The sequence below is a fragment of the Primulina tabacum genome, chromosome 15, assembly GCF_025594145.1.
Source record: "Primulina tabacum isolate GXHZ01 chromosome 15, ASM2559414v2, whole genome shotgun sequence".
Lineage (NCBI taxonomy): Eukaryota > Viridiplantae > Streptophyta > Magnoliopsida > Lamiales > Gesneriaceae > Primulina > Primulina tabacum.
Window position 1 is genome coordinate 2,737,360 of NC_134564.1, and position 26,354 is coordinate 2,763,713.

The window sequence follows — 26,354 nt, forward strand, 5'->3', positions numbered from 1 at the left end:
ATATATATATATGTAATTTGATACATATATATATAAAATAAATGTAATTTTTTTATATTGATTCAAATAATATGATACAAACACCAGTGAATTTATGATCACTAAATCAAAAAGATTACCTTTAAAATAATATATTTATAATTAATTAATATTTCTTTAAATTAATAAAATTTTATGGTCTTAACATTATTAATTCATAAATATTTTATTATATTTAATCTAATATTTATAATCAGTATTATTTTATCTATTCTTTAAAAATCTATCTTAGTTCATTAAATATATTGCGTATTTTCAAAATTTTATTTTATCCTGTTAGAATATTCATTAAATATTTAATAAACGTTAAATGAATTTTTATTTTATTTTTATTTTTGAACACTTTTTTTAATACGTGTGAAAATTATATATTCAGCGATATCTCTCTGGGCCGGGCCTAACTTGGTGTTATTTGCTAACATTGAATAAGCCCAATTGTTTACAAGAGCAACTTGGGTTCTTAAATAAGCCCGATTGTCATAAAATTTCCTCGCTGTTCATACTGATTGTTAAATCCTCGCGAATTCCAAATTATATCGAGAAGCGATTTTTCTAGGGTTGTTCAATAATTAATTCTCGTATAGGAAAATATATCAGTTTCCATTTGCGCAATTTTCCAATCAAGGTCAATCCTACGTGCATTTTCATCAATCAGGTTCAGATTCCCCCTTCCATTGCTTCAAGAACCCTAGTTTATGGTTTCCGTTGTATTTTAATTTGGTTATTGACTGCGCAGAAATCTATGTTTTGGAGTTTTCGCTGTCGTTAAGTTAAATCACAGAGAATTATTTACCTAGATATTGTAAATTTTCTTCTTGTCCTCGATTTTGAAAACACACATTCCGAAAATTGGCGATTGAGTTTGATCGATTTCGTTAGTTTTGGTTGTCAAATTCCATTGTGTAGCTGATTTTTAATAGTGATATATTTATAATCTAAGGCTTACAGGAAGTCGAGAAGTTAATAATTTAACCTTATGCGTTAAATTGTGTTGTTAATGTTTTAAAGTGTTATTCCATCTTTTTTCTTACACCGTGTAAAGTTTTCCTAGTTCTTGATGGTCCTATTTGGGTACTTTTTCTAATTTAAGGCTTACAGACTGTGTAAAAAGGTAATGAAGGATTCTTATTTTTTGTTTGGAAGCTTGAGTAGCAGCTAGGTTTAGATATGGATTTGGAAACAGAAAATAGAATTGCTGCCATACTTTTGAAGGAGGCAGCGGAATTGCATCGTTAAGCTCAGTCCGAAGGTACTCTTGCCTATCTTCGGCAGCCCACTGTTAGGAGTAGACCAAACTCCCGTTTCTTGACAGCAACTGTACTTGGTGTGCAACAAGGTTAGATTCAATATCGAATTTATTTGATGTTTATTTTCTAAATCTGTGAGGACTATGAATATTTAAAAGTTTTTTTTCAGATTTAGTTTTACCTTGTTTTCAACAATTATGCGAATTTTCACATTGCATTTAAGGAATCATAGTTATTCACTCACGACCTATGATTGTACGGGGTTTACAGATGAAAGATTATTTTTTGTATTTACTTCAATTTTTTTAACATGTGGCGCCATACTGGGTTGGTTGGTTTTAATAACAAATTAAACATGTAATATATATTATTTAATTTCTAAATAACATGCAATAAAAACAAATTAATTAAACTATGTATAAATCTACAAAAAACTTACAATATGAATGTAGAAGACATCGGAACACTGTGCACGCGCAAAAAATTCAGCTAGAAAACGACCTGCACTACAAGCTAACAAAATTCATGATTTTAACCAACAGTCAGAACTTTACCAAGAATTGAATAAAAAAAACTTACCCTAATCGAAACTAAAATCGTCTAAGAGAGAATTTTATCGCAGATGTGAAGTGGTGTGGAGAAAAATGGACCGAAAATGTGAACCTTTGTAGAAAATTTGCGATTAGCGACGGTTTTTATTTAAACCGTCGCCGATCTAAAACGGTGACCAAATTAGTGACGATTGTGATCTAGCGACGGTTTAAATTGTCGCTAAGTAACGATGATTTAAACTGTCGCAAGTTTTTAAATAGCGACGGTTTTTTTAACACCTTTTTTTTGTAGTGGAATTATTTTGCGGATTATAAAGGCAGAGGGAGTCAGACAAATTTTGTTAGCTTGTAGTCAGGTCACAATCTATCTGAATTTTTTCGCGTGAACAGTGCTCCGACCAAGAAACTTATCATCGTGCAGAGGACGCGGTTTAGCAATGTCATCACATTTTGATGATCCATAGGCAGTTGGATAATCACATCGTCGACCTTCAGACAAGGTTTTGTACATATAATTATAAAACTAATTTTTTTTAAAAAAAATATTAAAATTAGCGACGGTGTTGGTTAAAACCGTCGCTAATTGCTAAACCGCGTCCTCTGCACGATGGCTATTTCCAAAGCTGGTCTCTGTTGAGCTCTGCATGATTTATCTTGTAAATTTTGTGAAATTGACTTTAATTTTACTTTTATGTTGAGGAGAGCCACTTTCTATTTAACGATTGCATTTTGAAGTGTAAAATAGGATCAATTCTTTTATTCGTATTTCCAATGCTGCTGCGTAAGAGTAACTATATTTATCATATAACCAATTATCTAATTAATAATTAATTCCCCAAAAAATGATTTAAAATTGAAATTGTGCGAAATATAGTGAACTACCAAGTTTTTTACATCTGTAAGTAATTCAAATCATTATTTTAGTCTAATTAGTGTTCACCTTGTTTTAATTTTCCTTTGATAGAGAATTAATGCTTATTTTAACAATATTTTGTAGCTTAGTTTTTTATTTTATCCTCTATTTGATATTATTAGTTAAATTAATTTTAAAAAACAAAGGAGATATATGTATTTATATATTATTATTATTATTATAATATTATTATTAAGAAAACTCATAAAGCGCTAACCAGTGACCCCACGGCCCAAATTTTGTGTCTCCCGCCTCTGTTTCCAGTCATCTCGGAAGAACACGTACACAAGTCAACACCAGCTAACCACAGAAACTTCAATTTGCATCTTCGTTTCTTCCCATTTGGACTTAAACTCGACTATCCCCGACCCATCTTCTCAATTGCTGCTAAGAATCATCGCAGCTTCTCAATTCCTCGAGTTCTTCTGTTTGAGAAATTTGGGCTTTTTTCTTAGGTGCCGGAGACAGATTGAAGCATATGGCTACAGATATTGAAACAGTTGAGCAGAGATTGAAGTCGTTTCTGGGTCAGATAGTAACGGAAAGAGGCATTCTTGAGAGAATTGTCTATAAACACAAAAACCAACATCGAAGATGCTCTTACTTTCAATATGTGCTGAAGGTTCTTTTTCGCTCCGCGTTTTGATCTTCCTTGTGAATGTGGCTTGGTTTGAAGTGGCGAGTTTTCTTTCTTTTGTGTTATTGTTTTGCGACGTATTTTGTTCTTTTTTAACGGGTAGGTTCGACGAGATTTGAACCTTCTGAAATCAGTGAACTTGGAGGAGATATTGGACGCCTCTTTCTTGGTGATCAACGGGAATAAACCACAGCAAAAGGTGCAGCTTTTGGAAAGGTCTTATATTCGTTTATTGCTGTTTTCTTCTATTTATTCTCAGTTTTTCTTATTTTCTATACTACTTCCGTTGAATTCCTTATATGCACCAGTCTTACAAATGCTCATCCCCTTTGTGTTATATTATTTGTTGGCGACCCTTGTGGTTTTAAACATGTACTTGTGAATTCTTATGTTATTTTCGTAGGCCATTTTTATGGTCACTGGCAATTATCCATTATTGTTCTGCTTATAACTATTTACTTGTGTAATGTATCTTGTGAGTACTTAGCTAATCAATTTGAGCAGTGATTTATTAGTAGTTTGGGAGTTTGGATCGGGGTTGAATTACACGGTTTAAGTGATTGGGTCATGATATTAGTTAAAGTTTCTAGTGAAGAAACTATATTTGGTTAAGGCTTCTGTTGTGTTTCCCACTCTTTTTTGTAAATTCTCGTCTTGGTGTATGAATATTTCACTAGATTAATATAGTTTTGGAAGGAGGACATCTTAAAACTTATTTATGATATACCTATTTCTTATCATATGCCAAGGAGAATAAACTAAACTACAACACACTAGATTATTCATTTTCATCTGTTGGTAATGTAGTTAAAGTTTAATTACTAATTATTTGTATCTGTTGATCAATTTTGCATGTGAAAGGAAATTCTTGTATAATAATTTTTGCTGTTTTTGCGGCTTCAGTTTGAAGAGGAGACGGTGCGACGGTGGCAAATACAATTTTCTGGAGAGGCTCTTGGGAGCTGCCCGCTTACTGTCACAGGTTTTTCCTTCAAACTTTCAGTTTCCTTTTATCGGACCAATGTACTCTTAGTCGTAATGTAGACTATGCATTATTGCAGATGGTTGAGCCCCTGTTGAGGGCAGCTATGTATCCTTTCATTTTGGTGTTTAGTTTAGCCTCTATCCTTGTATGTAGTTGTGATGTGCATGAAATCAACCAAAATGTTCTTTGTCAATGTTTTCTCTTAACAATTCTAAGGGAGATATCTACACTGCTTGCTCAATCATTTTTTATGAAGTTATCCCTGACTACATTGGCCGTGCTTGCGCGCGTTCGAGTATTAGTTCAACAAGTAAGTATAACTGTGTATCTTACAGCACACACACCCAGATTTCTCCCCTTTAAGAATCTTTTTGTCATATTCATCGCTTTAATCATAGAAAAGTATTTTGGAACATTGTTTGCCTTGATTATGTACGCAGGTACTTGTTGATGTTGTTCTTGTCTATAATTATGTTTCTTCTCTTTCTCAAAGGGAACATACTATAAAATTAAACCAAGAGGGATTTGAGGTTAGTCTGCTTTAGTTCATGCAAAAGAGATCTCTCTCATGCAACACATTCATTTTGATTTCGAAAGTTGCTTTCGATACATGTAACAGCTATTTCGAGAATATTATCCTAGGAAGATGGAAGCTACCGTGACTTTAGACTGCATTTGGCAAATAGATAAGTATGTGTTAGTCGAGAGGACAGATGAAACTGAATCAAAAAGTCAAGAGAAGGATGGCGAAGAAAATATCTTCATACAGCCATCAAATATAAAATACGTTAATATTGAGGCTTTCCTTGGAGGTACGTCCTCTAAATCAATGTGATGTATTATATTAATACATTATTCAATGACGGGGTTACAGAAGTTTTCATGGACCTTTAGTCTTCCTCTTTTCCTTTCCTCTTCTTTCTGTTGGATATCTTTCTTGTAGCTTAATGTATTTGGTGTGTTTGCATGATGTTATTTCCCTTTTTTATTTGTGTAGTAGATGAATCTGATCCCATAGATGTGGAGCTTGTTTCAGCAGAACCGATTGTTGGTGAAGAAAGTTCAGTGAACCATCTTGAAACGCGTGTTCAAAATGATTCACATAGTGCGGGATCATCGAGTTTTAATTTGGTTTCCCATAAATCTGAAACATGCGGTGAAAATTTGATGGAATATGATTCATTAACTGCTAGTAGCACGGCTCCTCTTGTTAAGCCTGTGAAACATAGAAGCCCAACAAAGAAGAGTGTTGCATTTGTATCTGTTAATCCAACGAGAACACCATTACCTGCAAATCAATCGAAGTTTCAGCTGAGAGGAACCGAGAAGAGTGGAGAAGATCACTGCTGAAATTCACAAGAATAGTCTTTTCTGAGTAACAAAGGAGGTGAATATACATGAAATTGAAGTTATATGAGGTTTTGATGCAAATTTAATTCTCAAGCATCATTAAGGGACATCATATTTTTGTAAATCTAATTTTTATTAGATTGATTAATTGGCTTTCGGTCATGTTAAATTCTGTTTTTTTTTTTTTTTTTTTTCTCGTGTTAAGATCCCTATTTTATCAAAGGTGTGCGTGAGCTTCTGGGCTTAATCTATGTTACATTGGTATGTTATACCTTTTTATTTGGTGTGAGGTTTTGGATTTGTATGAAGATCTCAAATTTGGTGTATATGAGATCTCAGATTCAAGTTTCAAACCACTATATCTTCTTACTCAAAAAATATTATTATTATCACAAAATTTTTTATGAGACGGCGTGACGGATTTTTTATTTGAGTTACTCGTAAAAATGTTATTTTTATTTCAAAAATATTATTTTAAATATGATTACAGTTGACGGTTTGTGAGAAGTCTCACAATATGCCTAAATATGAGCAAAAAATTAAAATTCGTGAAATCTCACAAGAGAAGTTTTGACCTTTATCCGTCGGATTTTGGGACGAGTGGCGAGCAAGGCTAAAAATGAGGCGTTCCGTTCCGGGTATCTAATATTTTCTTGGCCGGGCCATGTATCCTCACTTTTTTCCGGAAAATGATGAGGTGATGTGGCACTGCTAATGTGGCGACAAACAATGCTAAAATCAGGAGCGATTTTGATCTGGGTGGGTTCTATTCAATAGTCATCTGAGTATTTTTTTTCTTTGTTAGGAATATACTCAATTGAAAATATAATGAACAGCATAAACCAACAATTGAGTAATGGGTCGGTTAGTCGTAAAAATTCAAAAGTTATTAAAATCGCTCTATAATTCACTTTTTTTTTGGTGGTGATTGTTTTTAGCTCGATCAAATTGTTTGGTTCCAACTTAATTATCGAGCATTCTAACCTAAATTCGGTCTCGAGTAGGGTGTTCATTGGTCGGGTCGGGTCGGTTTTTTTCATTTTCGATTTTAGAAATATATAATCGATATCCGATTCATTTACCTTCGGTTCAGTTCGGTTTTCTATCAAACAGTTCGGTTATTTTGGCTGGTTATCTCGGTTTTCGTACAATTATTTAAATTAATAATATAAATATATTATAAGATATGTTACATTTTTAAATGATTTATTAAATAAACAACAATCAACTAAAAATTATTAAAAATATTCTTCATTCACTAAATATCATTCTCAAAAAATATATAATATAAATAAAATTATTAATTTAATGAAAATTCAGTTTTTTGTTAGTTCGATTATGGTATATATAATCCGAAACGGAACCAAATAAATTTGGTTTTAACATTTATATCTGAAGTACAAAATTCGACTTTCGGTTTGGTTCGGTATTCGGTTTTTTCCATTTGGATTTTCGGTTTTTTCTGTTTTATCTCCGAAGTTTGAGCACCCATAATCTCAAGTTCGTAAGCTCATATATATTAAGTACATTTCCATAAAATATTAGAGCTCGTTCAATTTGAAATATCAATTTAATTATCAAAAAGAATCAATTCCACTCAAAAAATTTCAACAACATTTTTGACCTCATAACTCACATAATTTTCATTTTTGGTCATATTATCCGTCAATTCCGGCTACGTCGACTCTCAACGAGAGCATTATGAACCCAAGAGAGGTATCATCTCAAAAGACTTGTCTAATGAATGATATAAACTCATCTATTTACACGCTACTCTTTCTTAATTTTAATATTTGATGTTTGTAAAACTCGACATATGTGGATAAATGTACATCCTTGGACAATGCATTTCAAATGAGTTTCTTCGAAGCTAATATACATGCATAATGCATGAAACTAATATGAACATTAGACTTTCCCAACGTCAAAAATACCTTTACCATATTTTTTTTTACGTTTTCTATAATACGTAGAAACATAAAATCGAATATAATTTTATTTTTATTATATGTTGAATGTTTTGAATATAATACGTAGAAACATCGAATCGCTCTCGCAAAACAAATTCCACGAGTGACAACATCGGTCTTCTCAAGAATCTCACTGAAAACGGTGCATTTTTACCTCGGTAAACCTTAAATCCAAGAGAATCAAATGCGTACACTATGATGCCATTGTTTTCCTTGTAGAAGCATACAACCTCATGCATGGCCTGCGGATAGAGAAATTCATGTTGCTCTTTCGAAGAATGGACGAGCTTTCAAGTAAAATGCATTTTTACATGTAAAATGCATTGTTAATTTGCTCGCCGCCATATCAGTGTTATGGCGAAATAGGATTAAAAATCAGAAAATAAAGGATACGCCAAATTTGACGAGTTAAGAGGATGAAAAAATAAAATTGACCACTTAAAAGGATGTGTGTGTTGTTGGTTCCACGTGGGGTAATTTGAAATAATAAATATGAAAATAAAGAATAAATTGGACACCGAGATTTACGTGAAAAATCCCTAAAAATTATTAGGATAAAAACCACGGGTAATATGAAAATAATTCTACTATAATATTTTATGATGTACAAATCACTCACTGTGTTTCCAAATAGAACACACACTCTCTTAATACAAGAGAACAAATACCTCACAAATATTATAGAGTTAAGCACTTAAATGCTATAAGACGAGAGAAAACTCGAAGAATGGATAATTTCAAAATGAGAGGAGAGAACTATATTTATAGAGTTTTTCGTTTGTGTGAAGACCCATACCGAAACTTCCACTGCACAAGTAGCCAACCACCATTTGTCTGCTCATCAATTTAATTCACATTTAACATATTGCCGACATGTGTGAGTGAGTGAGTGCGGTAAATAAAACTAAAATAATACATGGAAACGTTTAATGTTGATTGGTGATCACACGTTTTGCAATAGAAGAATCCCTGCCGTTGCTGCACTGCACTGCACTGCACTGCAATTTTTGTGGGGACCCGGGCTCTAACTCAATTTTTTTCGGGATTAATCGAATCCTTGTTCAAAGCAAAGCAATAATAATGGGCTCCATAGTCTATGAAACCAATCTATATAAACATGCAATTCAAATCAAATCATGTCTTGACTCGACTCGACTCTACTCTAGGGATCCCGGTGTGAATAAGACGTCACTGTCTGTCACCTACTCTCCCAATCGGGGTAACTGTACGTCTTATTCCTAGACTTCGGTCATGTCTGTATCGAATGTCTACAATCGGAGTGAATCTGATCCGAAGGGTCGATACCACCGAACATCTAGTTTGGCAAGTCTGCCAATGACTCTCCTATCTCAAAGGCTTGAATATAAATCTATAAACAAGACAGCATCCTATCAAGAGATTTGAATATAAATCTATAAACAAATCAAATTCATATCAAAAGATAAACAACAATTCTAGTATGTGATTTGGTTGGGAAACTCAAGTTGAATCTCATTTGAGTTGTGTCTTCCCCAAACAAAACATGAATTATACCTTTCGTCGCACAATCTGTGTCGTAATCAAAGTCTCGAAGACGAATCTGTCAATACCAAATCTGAAATGGAAATGTTGATACATATTCTATCAATCTCTAATCTCAATCAACACATATCCAATTCAATACTTGACCTCGGTACCATTTGACGGCATAACGACGTAATTTCTCAATACCGGTCAATCCAACTCCCACATATATCAATAATTCATAGGTCTCAACTCATAATCATCATCATAAGCATATGATAGTACTCAAAATCTGCACAAGTTAACTCTAAACATGCTGGAAAATAGTTACAATAGCATACAACGTCCGTTCTTCGATCCGGTTGTGTATATACTATGCTCAATATGTCAAGAACACGATATAACTATCATATTATAATTCTTTCAACATATGGAATCTAAATCATGCTGAAATTTAACCAAACTTACATCCTTAGATAGCTCTTGATACAAGGAACACAAATCTATGCTTGTATTGAAGTTTGGATGAGTATATTTTGCACAACTTCAAGTCTAAATGAAAGAAACCTTTCACTTCTTTTGGAATAGCTCTCGATTCTCTCCAGCAAATCTGAAGAAAGAATGACTCAGCCCAAGTGTATATATATATATGCCATGTGTCAACATAAGAATCAAGTGTGGCTTTCTCGCACAGGGTACCGCGGGTGCGCTTCTCCCGGACCGCGGGTGCGCTTAACTCTCGGCAACCCTATCAATATCCTAGCATCGCCGACCGCGGGTGCGGTCTGGTTTGCACCGCGGGTGCGGTAGTACTACTGTAGCAGCACCGCGGGTGCGCTGCTTCTGGACCGCGGGTGCGGTGACCCTACTGTAAAAATGGCCAACTTTCTGCCTATCCACCGTGGGTGCGGTGCTTCTCTAGGCGCGGGTGCGGTCTCTTTCTTCAAGCAACACTTCATCTTTTCATTTTATCCACATACAATCTAGGGCATTACACTTTTCCTCCGTATATATCACTTGTACTATTTAAAATTGAATACAACACAGTAATATTTCTTTGAACTATCGATCATCTGTACATTTGATCGATCATAAAATGGTGGTGGATTAGTATATTGTCGGTGGTTTGATTGCTCTGTTGTTCGTATGCATTTTTAAGAGAATCATAGGGTTGAAGACAAGATATAAAGATAGGTGCGTCGACAGCTCCATCACGGCCCGGCACGCTGAGACAGGCGGAGAGGCTGACATTATCATCGTGGGTACTAGCGTGGCCGGGGCGGCTCTGGCTTATACTCTTGGCAAGGTAATAAGCAATATGAATATTACTTCGGAGCACATGTATCCAATCCAAGTTTCCCGGTTACACTTGAGGTAAAATGTGGTAAAGCATAAACTATTACTACGTACGTGCATGGACTCCTAACAAAGAGAAAAGTTTTCATTCATATCTTCTTCCTCATAAACAAAGATTCTGATTATATTCTATGATCATCTTTTGATATGTAACAGCAGGAGGGTCGCCAAGTTCATCTCACTGAAAGAGACTTAAGCGAGCCAGATCGTATAGTTGGGGAATTTCTACAGCCTGGAGGGTACCTAAAATTAGTTGAGATGGGTTTAGAAGGTAACACCCTACCTTGTTGCATCAGCAGCTTTTTTTTTCCCAAACTTTGGTCGCCCTCACTTCAGTTCCTCAGAATATTTTTGCATTTATATATGGTACTGCAATTTGGTTGGGTCCATTTATTTAAAATTTAACTGAACCCAGATTGTGTCGGCCATATTGAAGCTCAACCAGTTTTTGGATTTACCCTTTACAAGGATGGTAGAAATGCAGTGCTATATTTTTCCTTGGACAAAGTTGGCTTAAATTCCTCCGGGAGAAGTTTTCATAATGGCCGTTTCATACAGAGGATGAAAGAAAAGGCTCCCACTCTTTCAAAGTATATAATTTCATAGATCTTTCTATTATTCGCTATATTCGATTACTCTTGCAATAGTTAGACATCATTTTGTGTTAGTATTAGACTCGAACAAGGAACAGTGACGTCCTTGGTTGAGGAAGAGGGTGTGGTTAAAGGAGTGCAGTACAAAAACAAGATTGGCTGAGAAATAACAGCTTATGCTCCTCTAACCTTTGTTTGTGATGGTTGTTTTTCAAACTTGAGAAGCTTTCTCTGCACTCCCAAGGTAAATTCAGATGTGCCTTAAGGATAAAATTGAAGTATTCTCTTGTGTCATTATCTTAAAATTTTATTTAGGGAACGTCCCTAAATGAAAAGGTTATTTGCATGACTTGATGTGATTCTAGGTGGAAAACCAGTCTTGTTTCATTGGTTTGATCCTGGATAATTGCGAGCTTCCATTTGCTAATCATGGGCATGTAATTCTTGGAGATCCGTCACCGATCTTGTTTTACGCGATCAGCAGTACTGAGATCCGTTGTTTGGTTGAAATCCCCGGAAAGAAGGTGCCTTCCATTGCCAACGGTGAGATGGCTAATTACTTGAAGACAGTGGTAGCTCCACAGGTATTTCATGCCTGAGATTGCGCAAATCTTGTACTTTCATCCCACGTTTATAAGTAAATCACTCTTCACCACAACATAAAAAAGGTAACACTTCTCATCCCATTTCACGAAAGAGAGTAATAAATGAATCACTTTGATCATTCTTTCGATTAGGTTGGTTATGTGCAAGTTGAATTCGGTAAGTTCTGTTTCTGTGAAAATTTCAGTCATTTCGAACAAAGTTTGGTTCCATCATTAATAACAAAATCGACCAAATGCACACGCTGACTTCTTACTCGTTAAGTATGAAATGGAATAAAAAGTGTTGTGGTTTTCTAACTTTCAATGACACAGAGGTTTCATTTCCTCACATGGCATGAATTCGTCATGAAAACTGACAAAAACATATGTTAACTCAGATTCCACCACGGCTGCGTGATTTCTTTAAAGTTGTGATTGATAAAGGAAACCTAAGAACCATGCCAACCAGAAGCATGCCTGCGAATCCTCATCGTACTCCTGGTGCACTTTTGATAGGAGACGCCTTTAATATGCGTCATCCTCTAACTGGAGGAGGAATGACAGTCGCTCTATCAGACGTCGTCATTCTTCGCGATCTTCTTAAACCTATACATGATTTACACAATGCAACTACACTAACGAAGTATCTTGAATCCTTCTACACCCTTAGGAAGGTGACTTCAAGATTATCGAACTTCATTATTTTCCTAACTTAATAAATATTTACTGGTTTTGACTAATGATCATTTTATGTGTTTGTGGTTTGTAGCCTGTGGCATCTACAATTAACATATTAGCCGGAACTGTTTACGAAGTTTTTTGAAAACCTCCAGACCATGAAAGACAGGAAATGCGACGAGCATGTTTCGACTATTTGAGTCTTGGAGGCATTTTCTCCAATGGCCCTGTGTCTTTGCTTTCTGGTCTGAATCCACACCCTTTAAGCCTCGTTCCACATTTCTTCGTTCTTGCTGTCTACGCTTTTGGCCGATTATTGCTGCCGATTCATTCTCCAAAAAGGATTTGTTTGGGAGCTATATTTCTCTTGGTGTGTTCCTTTAATGAATGAATATCACAAATCTAGCTTTGTTTGTTCATCATTATTCATAAAAAGTTCTCATTTTTCAACACAAAACACTAATGTCTATTTTAATGATTTTCAAACTGTAGAGCGCATCGAAAATTATTTTGCCAATAATAAAGGCAGAGGGAGTCATGCAGACGCTCTTCCATGCTACTGCTCCAGCGTTCTACAAATCCCCCCACTTAATTAAATCATCACAAATAAAATATATTGTCTAACTATCTTAAATGGAAAAAGGAAAATCTTTCTTACGTAGTTGTTCTATTTTTCTTTTTTCCCCGAAAAGTCCGTAAAGGGTTCTTGCTTTGCGTAATTGAAGTTTAAAAAATGAAAGAAGCGTGATACCTTTAGTAAATGAATCCATAAATGCCAGTGGTTATCTATTTCTTGCTTATGCAAGTGTTCATGCCATATAGGATTCTGGGATTGTCTTTTAAATTATCATCGTCGAATCCGTATATAATTGTCCATTTTGTGTGATTATTTTGTGTCAAATCAACCGGGGGAGAGTGGCTAGAGGATTATTTATATATAAAGATTTTGAATTAATTAATTCGTCCCATTTCATTAATATTACCAAACCGCAAGTCCTAATTCAGATTCCGATTTTGATTATGGTTTTGAAAGAACCGTAGTTGGGTCTTCTGTTATTTTTTAATTCTCTCTTCTCCAGAGGAGCTATGAGACCAAATTGCCTAATAAATTAATAAGACACGGGTGTTTAAATGTATCAACTCTGATTCTCCAAAATCAGGTTCAAATGGCTCGAACCAACGTACCTTGTCTGACTGTTACTTGTACAACGGCTTGAATCTTTAACAGGCTTCCCAAACATTTTCCCTGTGCCCGAAGGCACTCACTCTGATAAAACCTTCACCACCAGGTCCAAAACCACTGCCAGGAGTGACAACAACATCGGTCCTCTCAAGAATCTCACTGAAAACATCCCATGAGCTTTGGCCCGGAAAGTGTACCCAAACATACGGTGCATTTTTACCTCCGTAAACCTTAATCAAAATGTGTCGACTATGATACTGGTGTTTTCCTTGTAGAATCCCACCACCTCATGCATGGCCTGCAGATAGAGAGATTCATGTTGATCTTTCAATTAATGGATGCGCTTTTTTCGTGTAGAATGCAATTTTGACTTCAAAACTTAGTGAGATGTTGCATTGTTAATCATGCATCACCTATAGTTTTTTATTCTATAAGTATGCTCCAAAAAATATCACTTTTGGTCTTTGCAGGAATCAATCAATTTTCTCTTTCGGGGCTTTTCAATTAATGACTTTTTAATACCTAATGATTACCCTCGATGTTTTATCGAAGTATACATAATTCGGTTGTGATTTAATTTTCTTGTCACATGTCAATGAGATGTGAGGATATTTCAAATGATATAAGATCTATCTGTAGATAGAGATTTTAAACTGCAATTTGTGCATAATTGTTTTCAAAAACTAAGTGTGTAATAGTTCGACCAAAACCTCAATTAAAACACCAACTCAGCTGTTTCAATCCAGTTTTCTAAACTGCAATTTGTGCATAATTGTTTTCAAAAACCAAGTGTGTAATAAATAGTACAACCAAAACCTCAATTAAAACACCAACTCAGCAGTTTCAATTCGGTTGGAAGGTGAGTTAAAGTAACAGAACGGTAAGAATTGCCGTAATGAAATTGAGTGATTTCGAGGAACAAAAAAAGCAGTTGGGGCAAAAAAATAGGGCTATAGTCGATAACAATAAGCGCATACAAACAGGACAAAAAATGCCATGACTCTATAGTTACAGGAGCAAACTATTAGAGGGTGCTTAATGCATGCATCTTAAAATGAGAAAAGGGACTAACCTTAATGCCTTCAGGCGAAACACAAGTCACACCACCGGCTTGGGCAATGTTAGATGCACCATTGAAACAAGTACAAACGATGCGGTTCAAGTCTTTCGCCACAGGAAATCCATCAGAATGCAGGAGCTCTTTTGGAACTGCAGTCCAACCAAGACGAACTCCAGTGAAACCAGCATACTTGGAAAAGGAAGAAACTTCGAGCGCAACCTACAAGATGGTTAAAAAATTCCGAAAGCCAACACAATGTCTAACCCAATGTTAATGCAGGAAATTAACAAAGACCAAAAGACTAGAACTAATATGGAAGAATTACATGCAAGAATCACTTTCCAAACTAACCTCTTTAGCTCCAGGTATTTCAAAAATGGATCTTGGACTATCATCAGATACATACATAGCATAAGCAGAGTCATAGACTATGATTTATCCATTTTCTTTAGCAAACTGTACAAGTCTTGTCAGCTGGTCTCTTGAGGCAGCATAACCAGTTGGATTATTGGGTGAACAGAAAAATATGACATCGGTCCGACCAACGGTGGATAAATCAGGGAAAAACCATTTTCTGGGTGCATTTCATGTATTCAATTTTTTCAAACTGCTCAATGTCCATCTGAAATAGCCCAGTCTGACCCAAAATTACGCTTGAATCCACATATGCCTAAATTACAAAGAATAGTTTTTAATCAATAAACCATACTATTGTATAATGATATCTAAGCATTCATTGACATATTTACCGGGTATGATGGGTCTTGAACAGCTATCCTCACCTTAGATCCGAAAAGAACCTGCCTCGAAGAAACAATAAAATTGTTCCACAAATTGAAGTCTTTTTTAATAAAAAGCAGTCATCAGAGATATTATTCAATCACAAGGAAATTTTTCCTAAGTAAAAATCATGTAGATGGTTAAAACACAGCAGCAAGTACATATAAACAAAATAAACCTGAAGGCGAGAAATGTCACTTTTTGCGCCGTCGGAGACAAAAATATCACTTTCGTCTAAGCCAAGGTCTGCATAATAGGTTGCTGCAATGGAAGCTTTCAATTGCTGTAAAAGCAATAAAGAGAAACTTTGTTTCAGACATTAACTTGACCACAAATTAACGAAAAAAGACGACATCAACAAATGAAAGCGACTGTGAGAGAAAGAAAGCGGTTTAATAATCTCAACATGTAGGTATCAAAACAACATAAAGCTAGGCACAGATATAGGATCGCATAGAAAAAGAAAGAAGTCCATCACCGATTTTTTCTCCTTGTTCAGCTCCATAACCACTGTAACCTTCTACAGTTGACAGCCCATACAATCGCTGACACAGATTGCAAAACAAAGGTTCCATCATGATCAACTCAAAGAAAAAGTACGTAAATTTACATATAAAAGACAGTAACCAACAAATAGAAACACATTATCAAGCCATGAGGGTTTTTTTTAAAGTAACATGATTCTACCAAAATTTTCTACATTAGTAAATTTTCAGATACAGAAAATAGCCACCATAAGACAACATTAACTTATTTGAATAAACCTACAGGTTCCGAGTGCTTTTCTTGGAGTTCTCTGAGAACTTGACGATTCATAATATTCAGAGAGCTCCATAAACATTACTGCAATCAATACCTTCGACATGGCAGAAGTTATAACTTCCGGAATGGGATCGGTGGTGTCCCCAATTCCAAGGCTGATTATCTGAGCATCAGGATGTTTCAACGTGTGTGCAGCTTTTCTTCTGACAATCTAATATAGGGATAAAAATGGTAAAAAAATATACGTTCTCACTCAAAAGTAAAAGTAGAAGGGCAACACATATATAATTTTTTGAGCTAACAAAAGGAAGAACTTCACTTTACTCAATTTACTCCACCGAATAAATATGTGATGATACACATACATATCAAGCCATCACATCATCTAAGAACAAATGTCGTAATGCTTCAAAAATAGCTAAGAGATAATAAAGTAAAGGGGTTTAAAACAGCACCTCAGGGAAGAGGTAGCCAGCTTGAAGTTTAGCCATGTTTTCGTTGCGAGATACTTTCGTCTTGTAAGCTTATCAAATGCAGAAATGATAGTCAAAATAGCTGAATATAGAGTCATATACTACGAACAGATCATATTTAATAAACCAAACTCAAGAGAAAAAACACATGTAAGCCTGGACAAGACAAGTAAAGCATTTGTAGAAAAGTTATTAAAAAAAACTGAACCCAACAATAAAAATTCGAACAGCTCTAATAGATTCAACACAGAATAAACCAAAACAAAAATATTCAAAAGGCTGGTATATTGAAAAATGCCATAAAAATGTCAAAAATTATCCAAAATAAGAACGGATAAAATCACATTATACGACCAAAGTTGTTAAAATCGAAGAGAAAACAAAGCATGCACGGCAAGAGAATTGGTGATGAAAATATTCATCATTTTAATTTTTTAAATCGAAGAGAAAATAGAGCATGCACCACAAGAGAATTGCCGATGAAAATCTTCGTCAAAGGAGCACCATCGTATTTAAAAAAACAAAAGAAAATATATTATTCTTCAATAACCGGACGTATAAATCACCTGTTCTCTCAGGCGCGGCAACACATTTCACTACCGCTTTAAATTTTCCAGGAATCCAAATATTCGTGGACCTGCAACCAAATAACCACAAAATAAAATCGGAAACTGTCTCACTTGTAATAAAACAAACAATAAAAAAACGTAAAGAAAGAAACTTGGTACTTGATGTTCTCAAAGCTGTAGTTCGCGATGAAACTGGAGGCCGAAGAGGCCATAGATGTGGAAAGATTCTGTTGAATTGCAGACATTTTCAGAAAGCAGCCGGGAGAACGTGTGCACTGGCGAGCAGTTTCGCAGTGAGAGTGGTAAAGAGAAGACCGATTGAAGTGAAGCCGACATTTCTATTTTTGAATATATGTGAAATAATCTGGGCAGGAACCCTAATCCATATCTAAATGAATTAGAGAAGTAAGCGAATCGAGCCTATTCATGACTTTTACGAGTTGGTTCGAAAAATATTTAATTTGTATTTGAGTTTATCGAATTCGAATCGAACTCGAATATGTTTGAATTTTTTTGAATCGAAATGGGCTCGCGAATGGATCATAAATATAATCATAAGACATATACTTACATTATTTTGCAGAGATATGGAATTTGAGAAAGAATGCTTCTCGAATACATTAAGGTAATTTTGGATGTTTCCAAACTAAGATATGTGAACCATTGTTTATAAACATGATTGACTTCTGGGTCTTTTAATTGATTTTCAAGAATTCAAATAGTTTACAAACATCTTCGAATTTTTTGAGCCAAACTCGAACTTTAATTTGAACTGAATTCGAGCCAAAAGTTTTAAAATTTTGTACTGTGAATATATACATATATATATTAATATGATACAAACATCAGTGAATTTATGATCGCTACATCAAAAAGATTACCTTTAAAATAATATATTAATCGATTAATTAATATTTCTAAAATTAATAAAATTTTATGGTTTTAGCATTATTAATTCATAAATATTTTATTATATTTAATCTAATATTTATAATATATTATAGAAAAGATATTATAGATTATTATTGATATTTACCTATTCAAGTTCTGTAAATCTACTCTATAAATAGAGGTCTCCAATGATGAATAAAGCACACAAAAAAGCATTCTCTCTTCTCTATATTCTCTACTATTCACAACACGTTATCAGCACGAGTGCTATTCAAGGTCAAATTTATAAATAATTTATTCTTATTCTTGTATGAATGCTCTTGAAGAAGCACAATATTTAGATTTAATATTGATGCTCCCAAAGCAGCACAAATTATAGATTTATATTGATGCTCCTGAAGAAGCACAACTTTTAATTTTATGTTGATGCTCCTGAAGTAGCACAACACAACTTTATGTTGAAGATATTGATAGATCTATGAATAAAATATAGATGAATAAGATTTATCAATATTCTCGAAGATCAATATCTATGAATAATATTGATATAAAATATAATGTTATCATATTCCTGAAAAATTTAGATAACTATCATATGTTTCGATAATATTCTTGAAGAATATTGATTATAAATGTATTGTTGTTTTGATTTAAGGTTTTTTCATATCTTGGATTGCTTATTTAAGATTTATATTATTTGGATTTTGATTATTTAAATAGTCGCTAAAATATTGTGTGAATACTAGTATTTACTAGTTTTATGATAATTTTTGAGTCAATCACAACACTATTTTTGATATCAATTGGACCAAAAAATAATAATAATAATAATTCTTCACAACCGTAGCAGTGGTGTGAGAAATTCTAGGTGTGGGAGTAATTTTTTTTAAGACATAAATTTTATTATAATTTCTTTAAGTCCAAAGTGTTGGATTTTTTCATTTTCAAGAAATATATGGCTTGTTTACGAAGTTGGGCATGATTCTGTGATATTTGTTTTACGTATTTAGAATAATTGTGCATAAAAGAGTTTTATTTTTTTCTTTAGTTTATAATGCTACAATTTGTAATTAATGCAATTTGTAATAGATACATAAATTATTAATTGAGCACATCTCAATGTACACCTGCATCGATGTTAGTTTAACAAATAAAATAACAAAATTTCAAAATTGCATAGTAAAAGTAGTAACATTCATAATTTGTTATAATATTTATTTTCAATAATAGTAATGCAATTTTACTCTATTTATGCCATGATTCTAATTATATAATTTTTTTTTAAGTTGCAATGACGAACATCACCAAACTTGAATTTGAAGCACTTGACTTGACTGGAAAAAATTATTTATCATGGATTTTGGATGCCGAGGTCCACCTTATCTCTATGAATTTAGGAGATACAATAAAAGAAGGAAATGAAATGTCCCAGCATGACCGTGCAAAGGCACTTATTTTTCTCCGTCATCACCTCAATGATGGGTTGAAAGTCGAATATCTCACTGTGAAAGAGCCACGAGAGCTTTGGAGAAATCTAAAAGAAAGATTTGACCACCAACGAACTGTAATTCTCCCAAGAGCCCGATATGAATGGATGCACCTACGGTTACAAGATTTTAAGTCCGTAAGTGACTATAACTCTGCATTATTCAAGACTAGTTCCACACTGATACTTTGTGGAGAGAAAGTCACTGATCAAGACATGTTAGAAAAAACATTCTCCACTTTTCATGCATCAAACGTGCTCCTGCAGCAGCAATATCGTGAACGTGGATTTCAAATGTACTCTGAACTCATCTCATGCTTACTAGTTGCTGAACAAAACAATGAGCTGTTCATGAAAAATCACCAAATGCGCCCAACTGGATCCACACCATTTCCTGAAGCAAATGGAACTACATTTCCTGAAGAATATGAAATTGCATTTCCTGAAGTGAATGCTAATTCCACTCAAAATCATAACAATGGACGTGGACGTGGACGTGGGCGTGGGCGTGGGCGTGGCCAAAGAAGATACTATCAGCAACAAAATGGAAAGAAACATAAATCAAGCCACCAGCAGTGGAATTTCAATAATGAAGAAGCAAAGGAGAAGAGTTCCAAAGTATATGAAGAAAAATGTTATAGATGTGGAATGGAAGGGCATTGGTCTCGTACCTGTCGTACGGCAAAACATCTTGTGAATCTATACCAAAAATCAATCAAGGAAAATGGAAAAATGGAGATAAATTTTGTGGACAATGATGATCCAATTGATATAACTCACTTGGACGTCTCTGATTTCTTTGCTAATCCAGATGGAAATATAGATAATTTGATTGGTGGTGGTGTGTTAAAAAATAATAAGTAATTACTTTCATTGCTCTTGTTCCTACTTTGAATTTCTATTGTTTATTAGGTTATCGTGGTCTCGTTTTTATTTTGATGTTCAGTTCATGTTTAGGATTTGTCATGGAGGTTTATTTTGTTATTCAATAAATGTTTTCATTATTCAATAAAATATTTCCTTTGAAAGCTTTACACATTATTTATTGAATTTAGCTTATTGAAATATATTTTTATTTTAGATTAACGATGAAATGTCATGATGAATGCTTAGTGGATAGTGGTACAACACATACTATTCTTCAAAATAAAAGGTATTTTTTGGAGTTAACATTAGCTGAAAAGAATGTTACAACAATATCGGGTGCATCAAAAATTATTGAAGGTTATGGAAAGGCAAAAATCATTTTACCAAATAATACAAGCCTATATATTGAAAATGCCCTATATGCGAGCAAATCCAGTAGAAATTTGCTTAGCTTTAAAGACATCTGCCGAATTGGATACCATATTGAAACATTAAATGAAAATAATTTCGAATACCTTTGCATAACATCTATTATATCTGGCCAGAAGCAGATAAAAGAAAAATTATGTGCACTTCCTTTGGAATGTATTTTACAACAATAAAAACAGTCGAAGCAAACATTGTCACAAACCAGAAGTTTGTTGACCAATAGAGCTAACAATGATGCGCAGAATAATAATTAACTCACATGGACACCCTCTAAAGAACCAGAAGATTCTTTTACACAATGATTATCCATGTGTAGCTTGCTCACAAGGCAAACTAATTATAAGACCTTCCCCTACAAAGATTGATGTTGAAATCTCAACCTTCTTGGAGAGAATTCATGGGGATATTTGTGGACCTATACACCCACCATGTGGACCATTTCGATACTTCATGGTATTGATTGATGCGTCTACTAGATGGTCACATGTTAGTTTGCTTTCAACTCGAAATATAGCTTTTGCTAGATTACTTGCGCAAATTATTAAATTACGAGCTCAATTCTCATATCACTCAATCAAGACAATTCGTCTTGATAATGCTGCTAAATTTAAATCGCAGACATTTAATGACTATTGTATGTCAATAGGGATTTCAGTTGAGCATTCGGTTGCCCATGTCCATACACAAAATGGCTTAGCAGAGTCATTTATTAAGCGTTTGCAATTAATTGCTAGACATTATTGATGAGAACCAAACTTCCATCATCTGTGTGGGGACATGACATATTACATGCTGCATCATTGATTCGTATAAGGCTAACTAATTATCATCAATACTCACCCTTACAACTTACTTATGGTCGAGAGCCTGATGTTTCTCACCTTCGAGTATTTGGTTGTGCAGTACAAGTCCCTCTCCTACCTACACAGCGAACCAAAATAGGCCCACAACGTAGACTTGGGATTTATGTGGAATATGATTCACCATCTATTATTAGATTTTTGGAACCTTTAACAGGAGATTTGTTTACTGCGAGATTTGCAGATTGCCACTTCGATGAATTGGAATTTCCAAATCTAGGAGAAATAAAGTTGTGTCCCGAAGAACAACAAAAGATTTGTTGGAATGAGAAAACACTATCTCATTATGATCCTCGAAATAATCAATGTGAGCAAGAAGTTGAAAGAATCATTCACTTGCAAAGAATTGCAAATCAATTGCCCGATGCTTTTGTTAATACAAAGAATGTGACAAAGTCACATATACATGCAGAGAATACCCCTGTAAAAATTGATGTCCCCGTAGGACCAGCTATTATTCAACCTGCAAATGAATCTAAAATACACCAGAAGCGTGGTCGACCAATTGGTTCAAAGGATATTGTACCTCGAAAAAGAAAGGTACAAGAGAAAGAAAATTCAAAAGCTCCCGAAGAAGAAATCTTGGATGATATAGTAAGAGAGATCAATGAACCAAACTTGGATAATATTATTCCTGAAGAATCAAATTCTCATAAAAATAATGAGATTTCAATAAATTATATATCATCTCGAAAATTGTGGGATCGAAATAACACAATTGTTGACAATGTCTTTGCCCTAAATGTCGCCCTTGACATCATACATAATGAAGACCCAGAACCACTATCCGTTAAGGATTGTCAACAAAGAGATGATTGGCCAAAGTGGAAGAAGGCCATACAAACTGAATTAGACTCACTAGAAAAACATAAAGTGTTTGGACATGTAGTACGAACACCTGAAAATGTAATCCTAGTAGGATACAGATGGGTTTTTGTACGAAAGAGGAATGAACAATGCACCAATGACACTTAGATATGAGATTATTTTATTTGACAAAATCAAAGTCTCCTTTAGTCGGATATGCAGATGCAGGATATCTTTCTGATCCACATAAAGCTAAATCCCAGACAGGTTATGTGTTTACACGAGGAGACACTGCTATATCATGGAAGTCGATGAAGCAATCCTTAACAGCGACGTCTTCAAATCACTCTGAGATCATTGCAATGCATGAAGCAAGTCGGGAGTGTGTGTGGTTGAGATCTATGACACAACATATTCAAGAATCATGTGGACTCCCAACAGCCAAAGATGACCCAACAGTAATATTCGAAGATAATACTGCTTGCATTGCGCAGTTAAAAGGAGGCTACATCAAAGGTGATAGAACAAAGCATATTTCACCAAAGTTTTTCTATACACATGAGCTTCAAGAAAATGGTGATATTGACGTCCATCAAATTCGCTCAAGCGACAATGTAGCTGACTTATTTACAAAGGCATTACCAACTTCAACATTCAAGAAATTGGTGCACAAGATAGGGATGCATCAGTTGAAGGATCTCAGATGATTGAGATCAGGGGGAGTATCTATTGTTGTACTCTTTTTCCTTCGTTCAGATTTTTCCATTGAGTTTTTACTGACAAGGTTTTAACGAGGTAGCATTTGAACTCCCACATCTCTTAGAAGTGATTTAATGAGTCGATAATCATCTAAGGGGGGGGAGTATTATAGAAAAGATATTATAGATGATTATTGATATTGTTACCTATTCAAGTTCTGTAAATTTAATCTATAAATAGAGGTCTCCAATGATGAATAAAGCACACAAAAAATCATTCTATCTTCTCTATATTCTCTACTATTCACAACATAATCAGTGTTATTTTATCTATTCTTTAAAAATCTATCTTAGTTCATTAAATATATTGCGTATTTTCAAAAATAGTTCACTCTGGGCCGGGCCTAACTTTGTAATTATTTGCTAACATCGAATAAGCCCAATTGTTTACAAGAGCAACTTGGGTTCTTAAATAAGCCCAATTGTCATAAAACTTCCTCGCTGTTCATACTGATTGTTAAATCCTCGCGAATTCCAAATTATATCGAGAAGCGATTTTTCTAGGGTTGTTCAATAATTAATTCTCGCGAAATCGTTCTGATTCGTTTGTTGTATAGGAAAATATATCAGTTTTCATTTGCGCAATTTTCCAATCAAGGTCAATCCTACGTGCATTTTCATCAATCAGGTTCAGCTTCCCCCTTTCATTGCTTCAAGAACCCTAGTTTATGGTTTCCGTTGTATTCTAATTTGGTTATTGACTGCGTTTCAATCTATGATTTGGAGTTTTCGCTGTCGTTAAATTAAATCCAGAGAATTATTTACTTGGATATTGTAAATTTCTTCTTGTCCTCGATTTTGAAAGCACACATTCCGAAAATTGGCGATTGAGTTTGATCGATTTCGTTAGTTTTGGTTGTCAAATTCCATTGTGTAGCTGATTTTTAATAGTGATATATTTATAATCTAAGGCTTACAGGAAGTCGAGAAGTTAATAATTTAACCTTATGCGTTAAATTGTGTTGTTAATGTTTTAAAGTGTTATTCCATCTTTTTTCTTACACCGTTTAAAGTTTTCCTAGTTCTTGATGGTCCTATATGGGTACTTTTTATAATTTAAGGCTTACAGACTGTGTAAAAAGGTAATGAATTGCTTCTATCTTAACAGGGATTCTTATTTTTATTTGGAAGCTTGAGTAGCAGCTAGGTTTAGATATGGATTTGGAAACAGAAAATAGAATTGCTGCCATACTTTTGAAGGAGGCAGCGGAATTGCGTCGTCAAGCTCAGTCCGAAGGTACTCTTGCCTATCTTCGGCAGCCCACTGTTAGGAGTAGACCAAACTCCCGTTTCTTGACAGCAACTGTACTTGGTGTGCAACAAGGTTAGATTTAATATCGAATTTATTTTATGTTTATTTTCTAAATCTGTGAGGACTATGAATATTTAAAATTTTTTTTTTCAGATTTAGTTTTACCTTGTTTTCAACAATTATGCGAATTTTTACATTGCATTTAAGAAATCATAGTTATTCACTCACGACCTGTGATTGTACGGGGTTCACATATGAAAGATTATTTTTTTGTATTTATTTCAATTTTTTTAATATGTGGCGCCTTACTGGGTTGGTTGGTTTTTTTGAATGTGGACGGAAAAAAATTTTAATCATAAAAAATAAATCATGCACACATAGACGCTCTGAGAGTGCGCCTAAAGGGAATAATGCTCACTATTGATTCCATAGATCTTATTTTTTGTTCTGATGATAATTTTTGTGTTTAAATAATCTCTCTTTAAAATGTTATTCCCAGCCAATCGTGTTGTTGAGGTAAATGAGATGTGGCGTCTGAGGGAGAAACAGCTGGAGCTGGACTCTAGACTTAGAGGGAAAAGACATGAAAGTGCCAGTGGGAGAGGTCGTGGTGATATTTTTGTATCTCAAAGTAGTTCGAATAGTAGCCGCGATGAAATGGAACCAAATGCAAGTGCTTCAGATTCATCCAAGACAAGAACTTTTCATGATCGAATTTCAATTGAAGGCGAAGGTTTGAAGGATGACGAGGTGGATGAGTTTTTACAATCAAGGTCTCTTTTCTCTCTTTTATGTTTTGAACGGTAGTGGATTCAACAATTTGGGAGAGGGAGGCAAAGGTGGGGTCACTTTGTAGATTTTGAAGGGTGAAACTTGTTTAATGTTTTTTTTAAAAAAAACTCAATTATTTTTCTTGGCATCCTATGCCCCTCACTCATCGCTGGATCAGCCCCTGATTTTTTTATGTATTTAATTTGATGGGACGATTATTCTCACAGAAAAATTTGCATAAACTCGGTATGTTTTCTTTTAAATTTGTAGGACCAAGCGAGGCAGGGGTGCGGTTGGCTCAAGAATGGATGAAACCGGTCCTTATCTTTCTTCATCTCCTGATTCTAAAAGATTTCTATCAAAAAGCCCTGACGAGGAACTTATAAAACGTCGTGTTTTGCTTGGCCCAGAAAAGCCTGTTTCGCTAAAGTATATTGAATCATCAGATGATGAATCCCTTCGAAATAAGAAGCGGAAAGCAAAGAAAATGGGCCTAAGCAAGCATCACTCCAAGAAACACAAATCAAGAGAGGAGTTGAAAGATAAGACTAAGAAGAAGAAGAAGACGCTGGTGGATGAGAAAAAGAGAAAGCATAGCATATGATAGTTTGTAACCTAAGAATTGTTTCATATGGTTGGGACAATTCAAACTTAGCTATCATGTATTGATCTCATTGATATTTATATGCATGTTTACTACATCGAAGAATGCGCAGAACTATTTTGTAAAAAATTTGAAGCTGTTGATTTTTATCTTTGATTTCATCTCAGAACCTCCAATGGCATTATGCAAAAGTGCAGGCCGTGCTTTGGAGGGGGTGAATCTTCAACTTAGGAAAATTTTAAATTTCTTATTTAGTTTTAATGAATTTATAAGTTGCGTTCTTCTGACCTTTGTCATATCGTCTTTCGGGACATGCAACGAATATAGCGAAAGAATGATCAACTTGTGTTTCATATTGTTTCTGACGTTTCTCACGCTGTGCAGCCTTGCTACAAA

At 34.5% G+C, this 26,354-nt stretch overlaps 3 protein-coding genes and 2 pseudogenes across 4 annotated transcripts; 4 read left to right on the forward strand and 1 right to left on the reverse strand.

Annotated features, from left to right (window-relative positions):
* The first annotated feature begins 619 nt into the window (after nucleotides 1-619).
* LOC142528112 (uncharacterized) lies at nucleotides 620-26,119 on the forward strand. 2 transcript variants are annotated; one of them, XM_075633190.1, is made up of 4 exons: nucleotides 620-694; nucleotides 24,440-24,655; nucleotides 25,083-25,356; nucleotides 25,625-26,119. In XM_075633190.1, exons 2-4 carry the CDS (start codon nucleotides 24,487-24,489, stop codon nucleotides 25,956-25,958), a joined length of 777 nt encoding a protein of 258 aa, XP_075489305.1. In that variant the 5' UTR covers nucleotides 620-694; nucleotides 24,440-24,486; the 3' UTR covers nucleotides 25,959-26,119. The 2 variants fall into 2 exon arrangements, with proteins under 2 accessions (XP_075489305.1, XP_075489304.1); XM_075633189.1 differs by lacking the exon at nucleotides 620-694 and adding an exon at nucleotides 23,766-23,959.
* LOC142528113 (uncharacterized) lies at nucleotides 1,279-5,956 on the forward strand. The gene is made up of 8 exons (XM_075633191.1): nucleotides 1,279-1,375; nucleotides 3,206-3,372; nucleotides 3,491-3,603; nucleotides 4,291-4,369; nucleotides 4,449-4,682; nucleotides 4,813-4,902; nucleotides 4,992-5,184; nucleotides 5,370-5,956. The coding sequence occupies exons 2-8, from the start codon at nucleotides 3,229-3,231 to the stop codon at nucleotides 5,720-5,722; spliced, it is 1,206 nt and encodes a 401-aa protein (XP_075489306.1). The 5' UTR covers nucleotides 1,279-1,375; nucleotides 3,206-3,228; the 3' UTR covers nucleotides 5,723-5,956.
* LOC142528109 (squalene monooxygenase SE1-like) lies at nucleotides 10,292-13,087 on the forward strand (annotated as a pseudogene).
* On the reverse strand, nucleotides 13,417-17,607 carry LOC142528114 (LL-diaminopimelate aminotransferase, chloroplastic-like; annotated as a pseudogene).
* Nucleotides 19,416-20,474, forward strand: LOC142525779 (uncharacterized). The gene has a single exon (XM_075630071.1). It carries the CDS (start codon nucleotides 19,416-19,418, stop codon nucleotides 20,472-20,474), a length of 1,059 nt encoding a protein of 352 aa, XP_075486186.1.
* Nucleotides 26,120-26,354: the final 235 nt, after the last annotated feature.